Source organism: Grammomys surdaster, unplaced genomic scaffold, assembly GCF_004785775.1.
Source record: "Grammomys surdaster isolate TR1022 unplaced genomic scaffold, NIH_TR_1.0 136, whole genome shotgun sequence".
NCBI classification, from domain to species: Eukaryota; Metazoa; Chordata; class Mammalia; order Rodentia; family Muridae; genus Grammomys; species Grammomys surdaster.
The window spans coordinates 8,456,198-8,469,757 of NW_021604594.1; the positions used below are offsets into that span (position 1 = coordinate 8,456,198).

The 13,560-nt window shown below is 43.6% G+C and overlaps 1 protein-coding gene across 1 annotated transcript in view; it reads left to right on the top strand.

Moving 5' to 3' along the window:
* Positions 1–13,560, top strand: part of Pde11a (phosphodiesterase 11A) — a 343,221-nt gene that overhangs the window by 270,989 nt on the left and 58,672 nt on the right. The window contains exons 13-14 of the mRNA XM_028762965.1: positions 2,946–3,055; positions 11,946–12,036. Of these exons, the coding sequence (XP_028618798.1) occupies positions 2,946–3,055; positions 11,946–12,036 (201 nt within the window). The remainder of the gene's footprint in view (positions 1–2,945; positions 3,056–11,945; positions 12,037–13,560) is intronic.

Below are 13,560 nucleotides of genomic sequence, written 5' to 3' on the forward strand. Positions count from 1 at the left end.
CCGGTGTAGGGTGAGCATCACCGGTGTAGGGTGAGCATCACCGGTGTAGGGTGAGCATCAGATCACTTTGCTTCTAAGTGTAAACGTAGGAACGACTTCTCGGAGGACACAAAGCAAAGAACAGGATCAGAGGATGTGGGCAATTCAACGGAGCAAAAGAAACTATCAGGAATGCTATCAATTTCTTCAGAAAGGTAGGAAAAGAGATAAAACATCTGGGGGAGAAGGACACTACGGTATTAGAAAAGAAGCAGAAAATACTTATAAATGTAAAACTCATGGAAAGAAAGAATAGTCTGTACATGAGCTAGAAAAGATCTTAAACACTAATGGAATCGATATTCAGCAATCAATGGCGCTCCACTCATACACGACAGGAAAAGCATACTGAAACGCAGGTGAGATGACTCCGAGAGGAAAGGCTGCCCAAGCCTGGCCACTTGAATTCGAGTTACTGTATCCGCACGGTGGAATAAGAGAGCAGACTCCTGAAAATGACCTCCATGTTCATCCCATGGGACATCCATACATGTACACATGTGTAAAAGTTAAATAAATAAAAGTACTGAAGAAAAACAGCAAAAAGACCCAAGGAGCCATGTGCTGGACAAACGGAGCCTGCAGATTAGATTTACAATGTAAACAGAATGAAGAGGAACTCCCTGAACCAAGCACATCTTCATGGAATTGCTAAACACCGGGAAAAGAGAGGACATTCAGAAGCAAGCAAACTGACACTAAAAATATCAGGAATAAGACTGGTGTGTTCTTCCCAAAAAGCAACGCTAGAAGCCAGACAGTAAAGTAGTGAGTCTCTTAGAACCCTGAGAGAAAATTTTCCCCTTAGAATTGTTAGGAAAACTAACAGCTGAGTGTAAAGATAGAATAACATCCCGACCATGCAAAGTCTCAGAACAACTGGCTCCTCAAGAAATAGATGACGCTTTCTTATGAAGACCCAAAAAAGGAGGTAGACATTGAGGAAAGACAAAGGAAGCAAGAGATAAGAGATCATTCTCCAAGGAGGAGACAAACCAGACCTAACCACCCCCAGGACACAAAGGATCACGTATGTGTGAGGCTTTTGATTCTCTTCAAATTTATTTAATAGATTTTTATAAAGTCATGTAGGATATGAAAAGGCATAGGTGTTTCAAAGAGATACAGACTCCAGGAAACGAGTGTATTTAAAAAACGGTTACAGTGTATCAGTCGGCTGGGCAGTGGGTAGTGCTTACACGGTGACCACGATGAAAGCTCTGGGCATGGATTACACTGGGAATAGAAGGGAGGTGCAGGGACCATCAGTCACCTCTCATCCACCACCATCAGTGCTTCAAGGCATGCTGGGAGGGATGCTAGGAAGATGCTCCCCGGTGTCCCGCATGAGCTGTGAGCCTTAGGCACAGGACTGAGCCTCTCTGTGACTCAGTTTCCTCATTTGTAACTGAGGATAATAATGGCTATTACCTCATAAGACTGATAAAAAATATTAAGTAAGTTAAGCAGTTGAAAATTCTTAGGAGAATTTGTAGCAGCATAGGAAAGAGTGTGCAAATATTTGGTAAATACTCGAGTGCTAAGATACGTGTATATTGTGTAGCAATATGGGGGTGATGTCAGCAAGTTACTTAAACAAGAGAATCTGGCTGCCTTTACAGATCAGGAAATATGAACAGTGAGGGAGAGCGCAGACTTTTGGCTTCATGCTTCTTAGTATGGCTTTAGAAAACTATTACGAGTAATAAAATAAACAAAAACTAATGTCCAACAAATTTTAAAATGAAGAGTGCACACAAGCATTGGGAAGGACTACGTCGTAGCCTCGGACAACTTTATCAACATTTTCATTTGTTGTATAAGTGATGTCATGTGTGTTCCCAAACCTAGCCAGGGAACCAAATCAGTTTTGAGAAATAAAATTGCCACTGTAGGAATCCATCACTCCGTTATTTCTGTATTAAAACCACAACTAATTGTAAAAAAAAAAAAAAAAAGTTTTCATTGCCCTGAAAGTCTTACAGGTATTAGCCAGTAATCTGAGATTTGCGGAGGAAAAGCTTACAAGGACAGTCATTTCAACCGCACTCTCCCCTCGACCCTCTGATAGAGAATGTGATAAGTAATGGAACAGGAGACTTCCAGTGTGAGGGGGAGGGGCGGCAAAGGCTTCAGACGGAGAGGGCACGCAGATCTTTCTCCCAAAGGCGTGTTTCCTCCTCCAAACTAATGAAAGGGCCAGCTGGAGCTGGAGAACTGGTTCTGTTTTCCTGCCTGTAATGATATCCAACTGCTTCCAGGAGGAATTACACCCCAGCCACATAGTCCACACAGCTACCAGGATCAGAAACAAAGACTTGCAAATAATGTGCACTCCCCTTGACTCTCAGTCCTGGGTTGTCTAACCCTCAGTTTCTAGGACTTACCTGTATGCGTTTTAATCTGTCCATCTGCTCAATATGTGTTAGGTAATTTATAAGATAATTCTAGAACATCATCACACAGCGATGCGAGTGCTTCTCTGTTCCTCGAGGGTTTGTTCTGTTGGCTGACCCTCATTTGAGTAGCAGCTGGGGATTGGAGCTTTTCAGTTTTGAAAGGCCCTTCATCCTTTCCTATTTCTAAATGCAATGCTTATTACTGTGTGCAATGTCAAAACACACTTTACTCAGGGCCTTTCCCAGACTTGTCTGTGTGGAGACCAACAATCCTTTCTAAAAAAAAAAAAAAAGGGAATAAAACAGGCTGAACTTGGTCCTGGTGCAGCAGCAAGCAAACCCCTGACCATGGGGACCCTATACTGAGCAAACTGACCACTCAACACACTGTCATCTATGAGGGTGACAGCTAATCGTTTCCTTAAATGATGTGGGCATGAAACCAGCCGATTGCTGCTCGGCCTTCCTGCCCCTGGCACTGACTTGCCGTTGTCCCCTTCTTCCCAGACTGCTGGGTTTCAAGAGATTCTGACCGAGGTGGAAATTTTAGCGGTGATTGTGGGATGCCTGTGTCATGACCTCGACCACAGGGGAACCAACAATGCCTTCCAAGCTAAGTAAGTGTTCTAATTGTTGTGATTTTAATGCATTTGCCTTTCTGTTCGGAGCCAAAGGTGACAAGTGCTAAAGAGTAAAGCATTAATTTCTGGCATCGGAGGCCAAGGCCACGCAGGCTTGGGCATGCATGTCATGGGGCCCATCCATCTTTATAATTCCCCATTCTTCTTTTAATTGCAAATTTGCCCTTCGTGTCATGCTTGTTGATTTGGTCTGTCTCTACTGACCTCAGTCAGAGAGCGCAGTTGAGGTTTTCAAAGGCCTATTCTTTCCCTCTCAGCCTATTTGCCTCCATCCCATGACAAGCTGCTTGGACCTGCTACTCTCAAATCTGGTTTTGAGATGATTAGAATAAAAACAGACTCAGGAAGATTAATGAAGCAAAGATGGCTTTGCTCTTCTCATTCCTCATCCCATGAAAAGATGGAAACAGACAAAGGAATCACATAAACACAGGGATGGGTAGTTGACTATTTTCCCTGCACGTGAGTCTCCTGGATAGACCAATCTGTCTGGTCAAGAAAGCCACTACTCAGTGGCTCACATCGCAGCAAGGGCCGCAGGACTTAGACGTGTTAGAAATACAGTTCAATCCCAGGACTCTTGCAATGAGGTCATGTTTTAATATTCTTCGAACTAGCTATCTGCTAAGATGGCCAGGGACTGTAGAGAGATATTTCAGATGGGAAGGGAACAGTAAGATAGGCTTCTATAGAGAGGTGAGATTAGCTTTCAGATGACAGATTTCAAAATTCTCAAAGAAGGTAGATCTCTGCTAGCTGAAATTCCAGCAACCCACTGTGAGTCAACCAGTTGTTTTCAGCTGGTCATTCCTTTTACGTTCTAAACACCTCCTGAGTCAGACCTTGAGGTCTTGGACCCTTGTGTTTGATCTGGTCTAGCAAACTGTCTTGATTAAGAATCCTTCTCTCCATCCTTCTTCCTACAGCCCTCCTCTTCAAGCTTCCCTCCTTACTCAATACACAGTATCCAACAGTTCCTCGACCCTCTTAAACCTCCGTGACATCAGCCTGCAAAAACTCAGCCTTAGTTCAGTCTGACAATTCAATTTCTTGCTGCCCTGCCCAGACTTGTCAAATCCCTGGGAGAAAATATCACAGTTATGCGTGCTTGAAACACCACAGATATACATCTTCTCAACTCAGCCGCATGCTCAGAACTCCATGCCAATGTTTCTGCGGACCCCACCGGCTCAGCCTGCTCTCAGCAGCTACATACCCCTGGTGTTCTCTCTGCCCAGGCTCCACTGCCTCCTCACACCGCTCTACAGATCACCTTGCCTCCTACTTCACTGAGAAAATTGAGGCCATCAATCGAGAACTCTCTCCATTTCCTCCCCTGCCACCCACACGTATCTATCCCTCCCTGGTCCTTCCCTCTTTCTCTCCTATCTCAGTGAAAATGCCGCTCTTTCCCATCTCTGAAGCTAATGCCTCCAGCTCTGGACCTTTCCTGCCTCTCCTCTTGGGGCCCTTCATCATCAATCTCCCTCCTCTTTCCTGTATCTACTGTCTCCCTGTCTTTGGGTGCTCTGCATCTAATTAACATGAACAATTCTGCCCCGTCTTGAAATATACACCCCTACAAGCGTGCACGCACACATGCATGTGTGTGTCCTTTTTAGTGACTGTTGTCTTTCCTTCCTAGGCAAGCTTCTTGGGAAAATGTCTGTGCTGTTGTCTTTGCTTCCACTAACACCTCCGTTTGCACAGGGCTTTAGATCCCATCTCAGAAGCAGAGCTGCCCTCAGTATCCCCATTTCCAAAGCTGCTGTACCCTTTTTGATGCCCTCTGTTGTTGGCCAGGCTTGTATGGGTTGTGTTTTCTTACTGCCTCCTTCCTAAACTTCTCTTCAGTTTTTTCTCACAAAAGATATTTATCCACCTATGTAGCCTTCCTCCATAGTTTGCCTCCAGGCCTCCTGTGTCCCTTCTCCCTCACCTGTTCTCTTGATTATTTGTGCAAGGCATCCACCCACCCACTCCTGGGCCCTAGCTTCATTGCTCAGAGCTGTAATTCACATGTGCTTATCTCCAGATGTTTCTCCCAACTGTGGGAAAGGCCTCCAACTTGAAGACGCAGAATCCTCGAGTTCTTAGTCCTCCCCGTCATCTGTATTCCTCTTTCTCTTAGTCTCTATCCTGAAGAATGGATGAGTCATTTGGCAGCCTTGATGGCGTCTCATCAGAGACAGCCTCTCTTCTGTAGTCTTGCAACAACCTCTGCTTCCTTGGATCTCTTCTGCTGCTGCAACAGAAAGCCCAGCTCTCCTTCTGCCTTCTTGGTAATCTGAAAAATCCCTTCTCATACACAAAAGTGTTCATATCACACTCCTGCTTCATCCTCAGGCTTCCTGTGACTTTTAGATATTCATATACCCTAGTTTAACCTGTTAAGGCTCCTTTAAATCAGACCCCGGCTCATCTCTCTGGCTTAGCACTGACTTACCCAGAAGCAAATTGCTCTCAGTGAGGCCCTGCTAGCTCCTGACTTTCTGGTGCCCTTCTGCTCTGCTTCCTAAGCTTTTCTGCACACATCACTTCCAGGTATCTACCCGACGCACCCTCCCCTTGGCATTGTGTCTTGCCTTTATAGTGTCCTGGTGATGTCCTTTCAAAAGCATGCACCCTGCTCCATTTTGATTCCTGACTTTCAGATATATCCCCTCTTCTTCTTTAAGACCTGTAACTCAGCAGTGCCAGGAACATAATAAAACACACAGGAAATGTTTGCTGAATAAGTGAATGGTAACTGGATGAGTTGTATTTTAATATACCTTCTCAGTAGAGTTTCTTGATTTTTAAATAAATGTGGCCTTTTACAGATGCAGATGATGAAACGTAGCCTTTAAACACTTAGATTTGATGCTGCATCAAAGGCTTGAAGCCTGCTAATGTGTACACCATATGCTCCTTTTGATAGTTTCTTACTTAAAGTTTGTTGGAATTTCCTCATTTTTTTTTCAAAAACTCCTCTGTTCCATGTCAACAATATTCTGTCAGTGTATTTCCCTCTAGGACCCTCTTCCCAGCCAGCTACCATGTTACCACTGTTGCAAAAAGAAGAGCTAACCAGTTAGAATTGTGTCTGCAAACCAAGAACAGAGTCCCCTGTGTTCTTTCGAAGACTGGCGTGCACAAAGGCGCAGCATCCCTGAATACCACTGACTCTTGCAGCTAGTCGGTGCATCGCTCTGAACAGGGAATTCCTTCTCAACCTTTGCCCCTCAGCAGATCAGACTAAGAGTTCATCCCTAATAAAAGCTGGACCAATAAGATATTGCTGAGCATGCTCGCCCATTGCATCTGTTAGCTGTAGAGCAGAGCTGCAGCTCCCTGCTGACTTGGGGCTGCCATCGTCTCGGGAAGCTATGATGACTACATACCAAGTGGATGAGAGAAGCAAGAAGTCCAGTCTGTAGAAAGGAGTGGGGGAGGAAGATAATGGTGAGAGGGAAGCGAAGAGGAGGCATGTAGATGTAGAGAACATTAAAAAAAAATCAGACTCTGACCCTGCCTCTCTCTCTATCCCTTTTCCTACTTCTGGGGTACCCAGTCGTTCTTCTGACAGAGTCAGGGTTCCTGTGTCAAGCCTTTTTAAACAGTCTTTTTCTGATGAATCCTGTTGTTTTTCATTTTTTTGTTTCTTGCAAATACCAATCCCTGAGATAAGGAAAATGGTAATTTGACTGTTAACTCTGCTAAGCCCTTGCCCACAATTCTGTGGATAGTTCTGTCTCCATTTTGCAGCATATCCAAACTCCTCCACCAGTGTGGTGTTGTGGTGATTGGATCTGGGCTCTCCAGTTCCAAAAGCCACCCTTTAACCTCAGCTTCTATGTTTCCTCTGACTTTTCTACATCCACCTTGGACTATCAGTTTGTTGACTATCTTGTCAGATAAGCTTTAGAAAACTAAAATATATCCTGACATCCAGCGACCCAAACTGTGGGCCTGTAACAACTGTGGAACTGTTAAACCTTTCAAGTCTTGCAATGTCATAATCTTGCAAAAATAGAAACGAATGTCCCCGAAGTCTCAGATCAGTTGTCTAGGGCTAAACAACTTTCACAGGTATTAGGTAAATAATACGTCATTGTCACCAGGCTTTGTTGTATCCTCCGGTTCCACTGTCAACTCTATAAGCTCAGAGTGTCTCCTCAAACCAAGTTATTCTCTTGTACCCAATAACCCAGCTTATAGCTGTCCATCAGTCCTGATACTACCCAATGAAGTTGAGCTTCGATTTTCAACCATTACTGCCGGTCTGACCTCAGTTAAGATTCCACTTGCGAGTGAAGGTCAGAAGAGACTTTTGATACGACTGTTTAGTGATTAGAGTACGATTTCTTTGGTGAGTGTACCATTGTTTGAAAGCCATCGGAAGAAATCTGTAACCTTTGGTCCTCTTTCATTCTTCAATAATGGAACGATTTCCGGGTTCAAGGTCCTATGCTAGGCATTCTGGGAGAAGCGGGATGGGCAGCAGACAAACCTTTCCCTTAAACTTTTCACAGCCTAATCCCAGCCTTTCGGAAGATCTCAGCAACAGAACGTATATGCCGCAGCTATTATGTGGCAAAGCACAGGCTACCTTTTTGTCATCTGTAAGACTATTTTTTAAAAAAAACACAGGAGACTTTCTGCAAGGGACAAACTACTATCTAAAATGCAAAATGCCTCTACAATAAAAAAGTATGACTTTAGTTAGAGCACAATTTGATTTATACTCTTAGCCTTTCTGATAAGTGAACCTTTGCATTTTCATATTTTACCCTTAATTTTTAAGTATTGGAGAGCGTGCCGTGAATGATCAATAGGTAGCGAGGCCACCAATACCACCGTGCTCTGAAATTGCTCGTCTCTCTTTCCTCCAGGGACGGCACTGCCCACTCATCCCCCTCTCTATTACAGCTGCCCCTGATGATTAAATATCAGCACGGTGCAGCTTTGTAGTCTATTCTCCTAGGAGATCCCTCCTATTCATTTCTAGCATAATCTCTTACACTCATTTCTTGGGAATGAAAACCCATCTTGTCGCTTTCGGCCAGGTCCCAGAAGTGAAATACTGGGGCACATTAATCTGCCCTGACAGCCTAATCCCACTCCTCACCACCTCCCAGCAATTCCCAGCTTCCTAATTACCTTTCATAGTTTGCCTTTCTGAAGTTTCCCGGAAGCCACGACTGCACACTGCCATTAGCTTTATTTTTTCCCTCAAAGAATATGCATCTCGAGGATGTGTGGACTGCACTCGGGTATGCATGGACTGTGAGTGTCTGCACCAAGCAATGAATGCCTGTAGAAACAGTTGTCTCTTTTACTTTCCAATACGTTTCCCTTCTCTGTACTGACAGTCTAAAAATGAAAGCTTTCAGTGTTTGGGTTGATCCAAGCAATAATGCACAGCAGGACTATTCACACTTATAAAGTACCATGTTCCCTCTCTCCTTCTTCCACTACGCCATGCATGTACGCACATACGCATGTAAGTATATATGATCATCTTTCTGCAGCTATGGGGTATGTGCCCGAAGCCAGTCATATGATGGATACATTTACCATAGGCAATCAAAATGAGATGCAGTGTTAAAGTCAGTCTTCTCCGGTGACTGATGGTGGGAGTATAGGTTCATACAGTGTTTTACATGAAAGACACGAGCTGTTTAGTAAGAGCCTTGTGATCAGTTAGGACTCACAAGGCTGCATGTCACGCCCCTCCCTGAAGAACCACAGTGCATGTCTTTACTTATTGATGCCACTGGGGAATCCTACAGTAAGTTTGAGCTTTTAAAGCCAGCGTTTGGAACCCTTTATACTTCAGCCAATCATATCTTTTGGCATTTCAAAGAAGTGATAGTCTACAGAATGTTTATTGACAAAGCTCTGATAGATTTATCTTCTGCCATCATGTTTATTTTCTGTTTTATTTAAACTGGCGTTTGCTGTCAGTGATCCTAGGATATCCATAGTATGTCAAGACCTAAGAACATGGCAGACAGAATTCCTGATGAGTCTTGGCCAGGAAAGAAAGCACTGAGAGGTTTGAAAGTCTTAGAAATATTGATAGGAACCACATACAATCAACCAGGAGTGCATGTGAAATGGAAGTATTGCTTCAGTGACTTTACTGAAGTTAGTATCAGCTCCATTCTCTGGATGCTGAGATGGCTTCTTGCCTACAAGAAGCCGAGTATTTTAGTACAGGACTGACCAGAGAAACAATTCTACATAAATCTAGGAGAGTGTGAGCTTCCTGAAGGTGAGACCCACGAATTACACATCTGTATTTCATGATTCTGGGACCTGACAAAACAACAGTCATCGGTGCTTGCTGGCTACATTAATGATGGGTACATACATGTATTCGTGCATGCGTGGATGGATGAATGAACTCCAGTGTCTTCCTGCACTGAAACCACATTAGTATGGCTCAGATTCAAATTCTACATATCTTCTATTCTGAATGAGAGCTGGGATTATAGGAAGCAGCAAATACAGAATCTAGTAATAAGACCCTGACCATCCTGCTAGAGCACAGCTGTTCTGAAACCGCAGGGACAAGGGGAGGAAATGAAGAGCAAAGCAAACCTCAGAGTGTCCTAACATCTCTTTATGCATTCTGAACAAAGACAACACTGAGTGGCTTGTGAACATCTCGCTAGCTTTATTTTTATAGGGGCTGCTAAACCAACAGGAATAAAAGAACATCAGATGTTCCTCCTCTTCTCAGCAACTCACACTCATGAGCAAAGAATACCAGAATGAGCCAGTTAACAGGGGGATTGGGGATGGAGCCTGTGGCTAACAGCTAAGCTAGTAGAATTCTGAATTGTGTTTTGAAAGCCCCTTTCATTGATGGCCAACAGCTTCATAAAAATGGGGCATCGAATGTCAGAAGTGTGTGTTATACTTCTCATTCTCCCACTGTAATGAGCTTATAAATTAGATTCAAACCTAGACCTGATACTAGATGTCTGTGTGATCTTACAAGCACCATGTAACCTCTCTAAGCCTCTGTTTCTTTGGAGTAAAGTGAGATAATAATTCCTATTTTGTAGTTGCCATCATGATTCAATAGAGTTATGCATTAAATAGTCAGTGTGATCCCCAGGACATGGTATGAACTTACTGATGATGGCTATTATTAGCAATAATATGATCATTATAAAATATGCTGACACATACATTACTGGCAGTTTCCTGGTTTAACCATAATCTCTCCGCACATCACCATGAACAAGTAATTTTTAAGCACCTACTCCAAGCCAGGCACAGAAGCTCAGTGTCTGAGTCAGTCATGTTGTGTGCATTTGTCATGGCCATGCATTCTATGTAAGACAAATGACAACTGACCTTAAGTGTTAACCCATCCGGAAGGTTAGCCTGACCTTTGTCTACTTCTTAGAGGACGTAGTAAGCTTGAGCAAGAGCTCAGAGATTAACATGCACCTGACTAAAATCTAGCCCCCACCGTCATCAACCATCTAGGTCGCACGTTCTCCTCAACCTAACCTTGCTGCTTCTCCTAGTATGCAGCAGCCCTGAATCTCTCCAAGGATCACATGTCCTCTGTAGCCATGAAACTGATGGTGGCCTTGGGTTGCCTCACAGTAGAACACAAGGCAGCTTGGGATGGAAAGCATTCTTGTGTATACATGCAGCCTTTCCTTCTCTTGCCAGCAGGACAGGCTATGAGCAGTCGATCTCCAGCCTTTGCAGGTTAAAGCCAAACTGTCCTTTCAAGACTATAAACTTTCTACAGTAAGCAAGCAAAGACTACCAGTACCTAGATGTACCCTCAGCTGAGCCTTCAAATGGCTATTTGATCCCCTTAGTCTCTGTGGACCAAATCCTAATCCAAAGAAACACTTGGAGATGAACTGTTGGAACATTCTAAAATACTTTACTGAACTGGCATTGTTGAAGGATGGGCTGTTCTGCGTAAGTGGAATTTATAGATAAGACAGTAACCCCCTTAGGTATTAGTGAACTTTTTGTTCGTTTAAAATGGAAATGTCTGTGTGTGTTTTAATTATCTATTAATAATTAATGTAGACTCCTCTCTACTCCCTACCTGGCACTGTGACAGGCACTTTCGAGTGTTTTATTGTAGTCTCACAAACAGCAGATGAGGCAGACAGTGTCATCATGATTTTAGAGACAAAGAAACCGAGCCTTCAAGTCCAGTAACAACCCAAGGCTACTTACTGAAGGAAGAGCTGTGACTTCAAGTCAAAGGAATTTTCTAGTCTTCTACACTGAGATGCAGAATGGGTGAGGAAACCCCAACAGAGGGTTGTTAAAATGTATGCAGAGTAAATAACAAAAACTCTGCAGAATATTCTCAAAGTCTTTTCTAGTGGAGAGTCAAGTACCTATGACATTTGAGAAAGTTTTTATGCAAACTCAGAAGATCTATAAGGCTTAGTTCAAGAACCCTTCATGAATCAAAAAGCAAAAGTTATAACACACATATATGCATACACATACACACATACACACCCATATACACACACATACAAATACACACATATACATATATACATACACACATACATACACACACACACTCAGAGCACTTGGGATCTGTGCTGCTGCTACATGTTTTACACTTGCTCATTTGCTCATGATCACGTCTTATCTGTAAATTCATCGAAGTCCAAGACTGTGCCTTGTTAATTGTATATCAACCATAGCAGCCATCTGAACACACAAAGTTTGCTTAAGAGATGAATGAACTCCACACACAGTTAACTGGAATGTATTTGCTCATGCTTCACCACCAAAAGCAGAGTAACCCAAAGAGCTGGTGTGGGAAATGGTAAGGCGAAGGGTCACGCCTACTCAGCCTTCTGTTCTCTTTCAGGAGTGACTCTGCACTGGCCCAGCTCTATGGGACCTCAGCGACTTTAGAGCATCACCATTTTAACCATGCCGTGATGATCCTTCAGAGTGAGGTGCGACCTGCTCCGCTTCTCCCCTCCACAGAAGGCCAACTAAGTGATCCCCACTCTCTCTGTGCTGTGCCGTGTACAAATCCACAGAAGCAGGAGGCTGTGTTTAAGTTAAACTCAGACTTTGGTGCCTTTTATGAAACTATCCCATGTCAAAGACCTTGCTCGGGGTCTTCCTAAGCTGACTCTTTGGCCTCCCTGGAGATTATGCAGATTCACTTACAGGGTAGCAGGTAGAGACTGCTAATTAACACAGCATCATTTTGTCTTTGTTAAAGGACACACAGTAAGAGTCAAGTTTTGATAGTGAAATTGAGAATAGAAGATGAAAGAACTTAAAATTTTTAGTAGGGCTGCATTTGAAATGGAGAGATGATTAGTAACCCAAGGCCGGGGCTAAGGCCAACTGCCTTGTTTCCCTTTGTAGTAACACAGGACTTAGACATTAGAGTGCTGCCTTCTCTCTTTCTACAGAGAAAAATAGAAACCAGTAGCAGACTCTGGCTGCAGCAGCTGAGTTTTTAACTTGCTAGGAAGAATTTGCTTAATTTTCTGAAGGCATACCGACCCTTTTTTTTAGGCCAGGAAGGGATCATCGGCCCCGTTATTTGTCCACTCTCTAGCTACACCATTAATTATTATTATTATTTATTATTATTATCGCCATTAAGACCCTGCTTCACTGGAATGGCATCATTAAATATTGAGGATTTTTTTTTTTTACTCTAGACTATCTTGAGAAAGCATGTCTTTTGTAATATAACTAAAGCCTTCAATCTCATAATATAGACCCCTGACTCCGAAGCCTGAACATGGGAGAGGGCAGGGCAACCTGCCAGAAGGGCTGCCTTCTCATTTAGAAATAAAGCTCCGAGGTAAGGACCATGGGAACTGATGGAGCCAGCTTCCTGTCAGCTATGGCTCTGCAAGCCACATGTCAGCTGAGAGCTGCAGAGAAGGCAGAGACAGCAGGGGGCTTTGGTTTTGCTTGTCTTTTCTGGCAAGTGTGAAGCGTCCCTCAGAAAGCCCCACCTTGTAATCACGATCATCGACAGCCCAGCTCCCCTAGGTTTGTGTCATCTAAACATGACACATTGGTCAGCCTCGATGCTAGCTTCTTCCTAGTGATAATGATCAGCAAAAGTGTAAGGAGGCTATGAACCCCTGGACCACGAGTCCATTCCATTCTGCCATCAGGAAGGCAGATGTCACCCCTGTCCCACTTCCCAGTTTACACAGACATGCAGAAGCTAGAGGGCTGGAGGACATTTGCTGCAGACCTTTCATTCTCCACACTTGGGTTTCCCACCCATGCTCTGCTCACCTGCTCCCTAAACCTAGGTTGAAAGCAGTATTTTTGGGAAGACTCCTTTCCATTTAGGGACCAAGCTGTAAGTTGTTGTTCAAGGCCAATTTGCATATTCAGTAATGCATTGATACAAACTAACTTTGTACTAGCTTCCTACTCCCCAAGACCAGTACTGTTTACCATTTCCTTTTAAAGCAGCAAAAGGCATGCCACAAAAT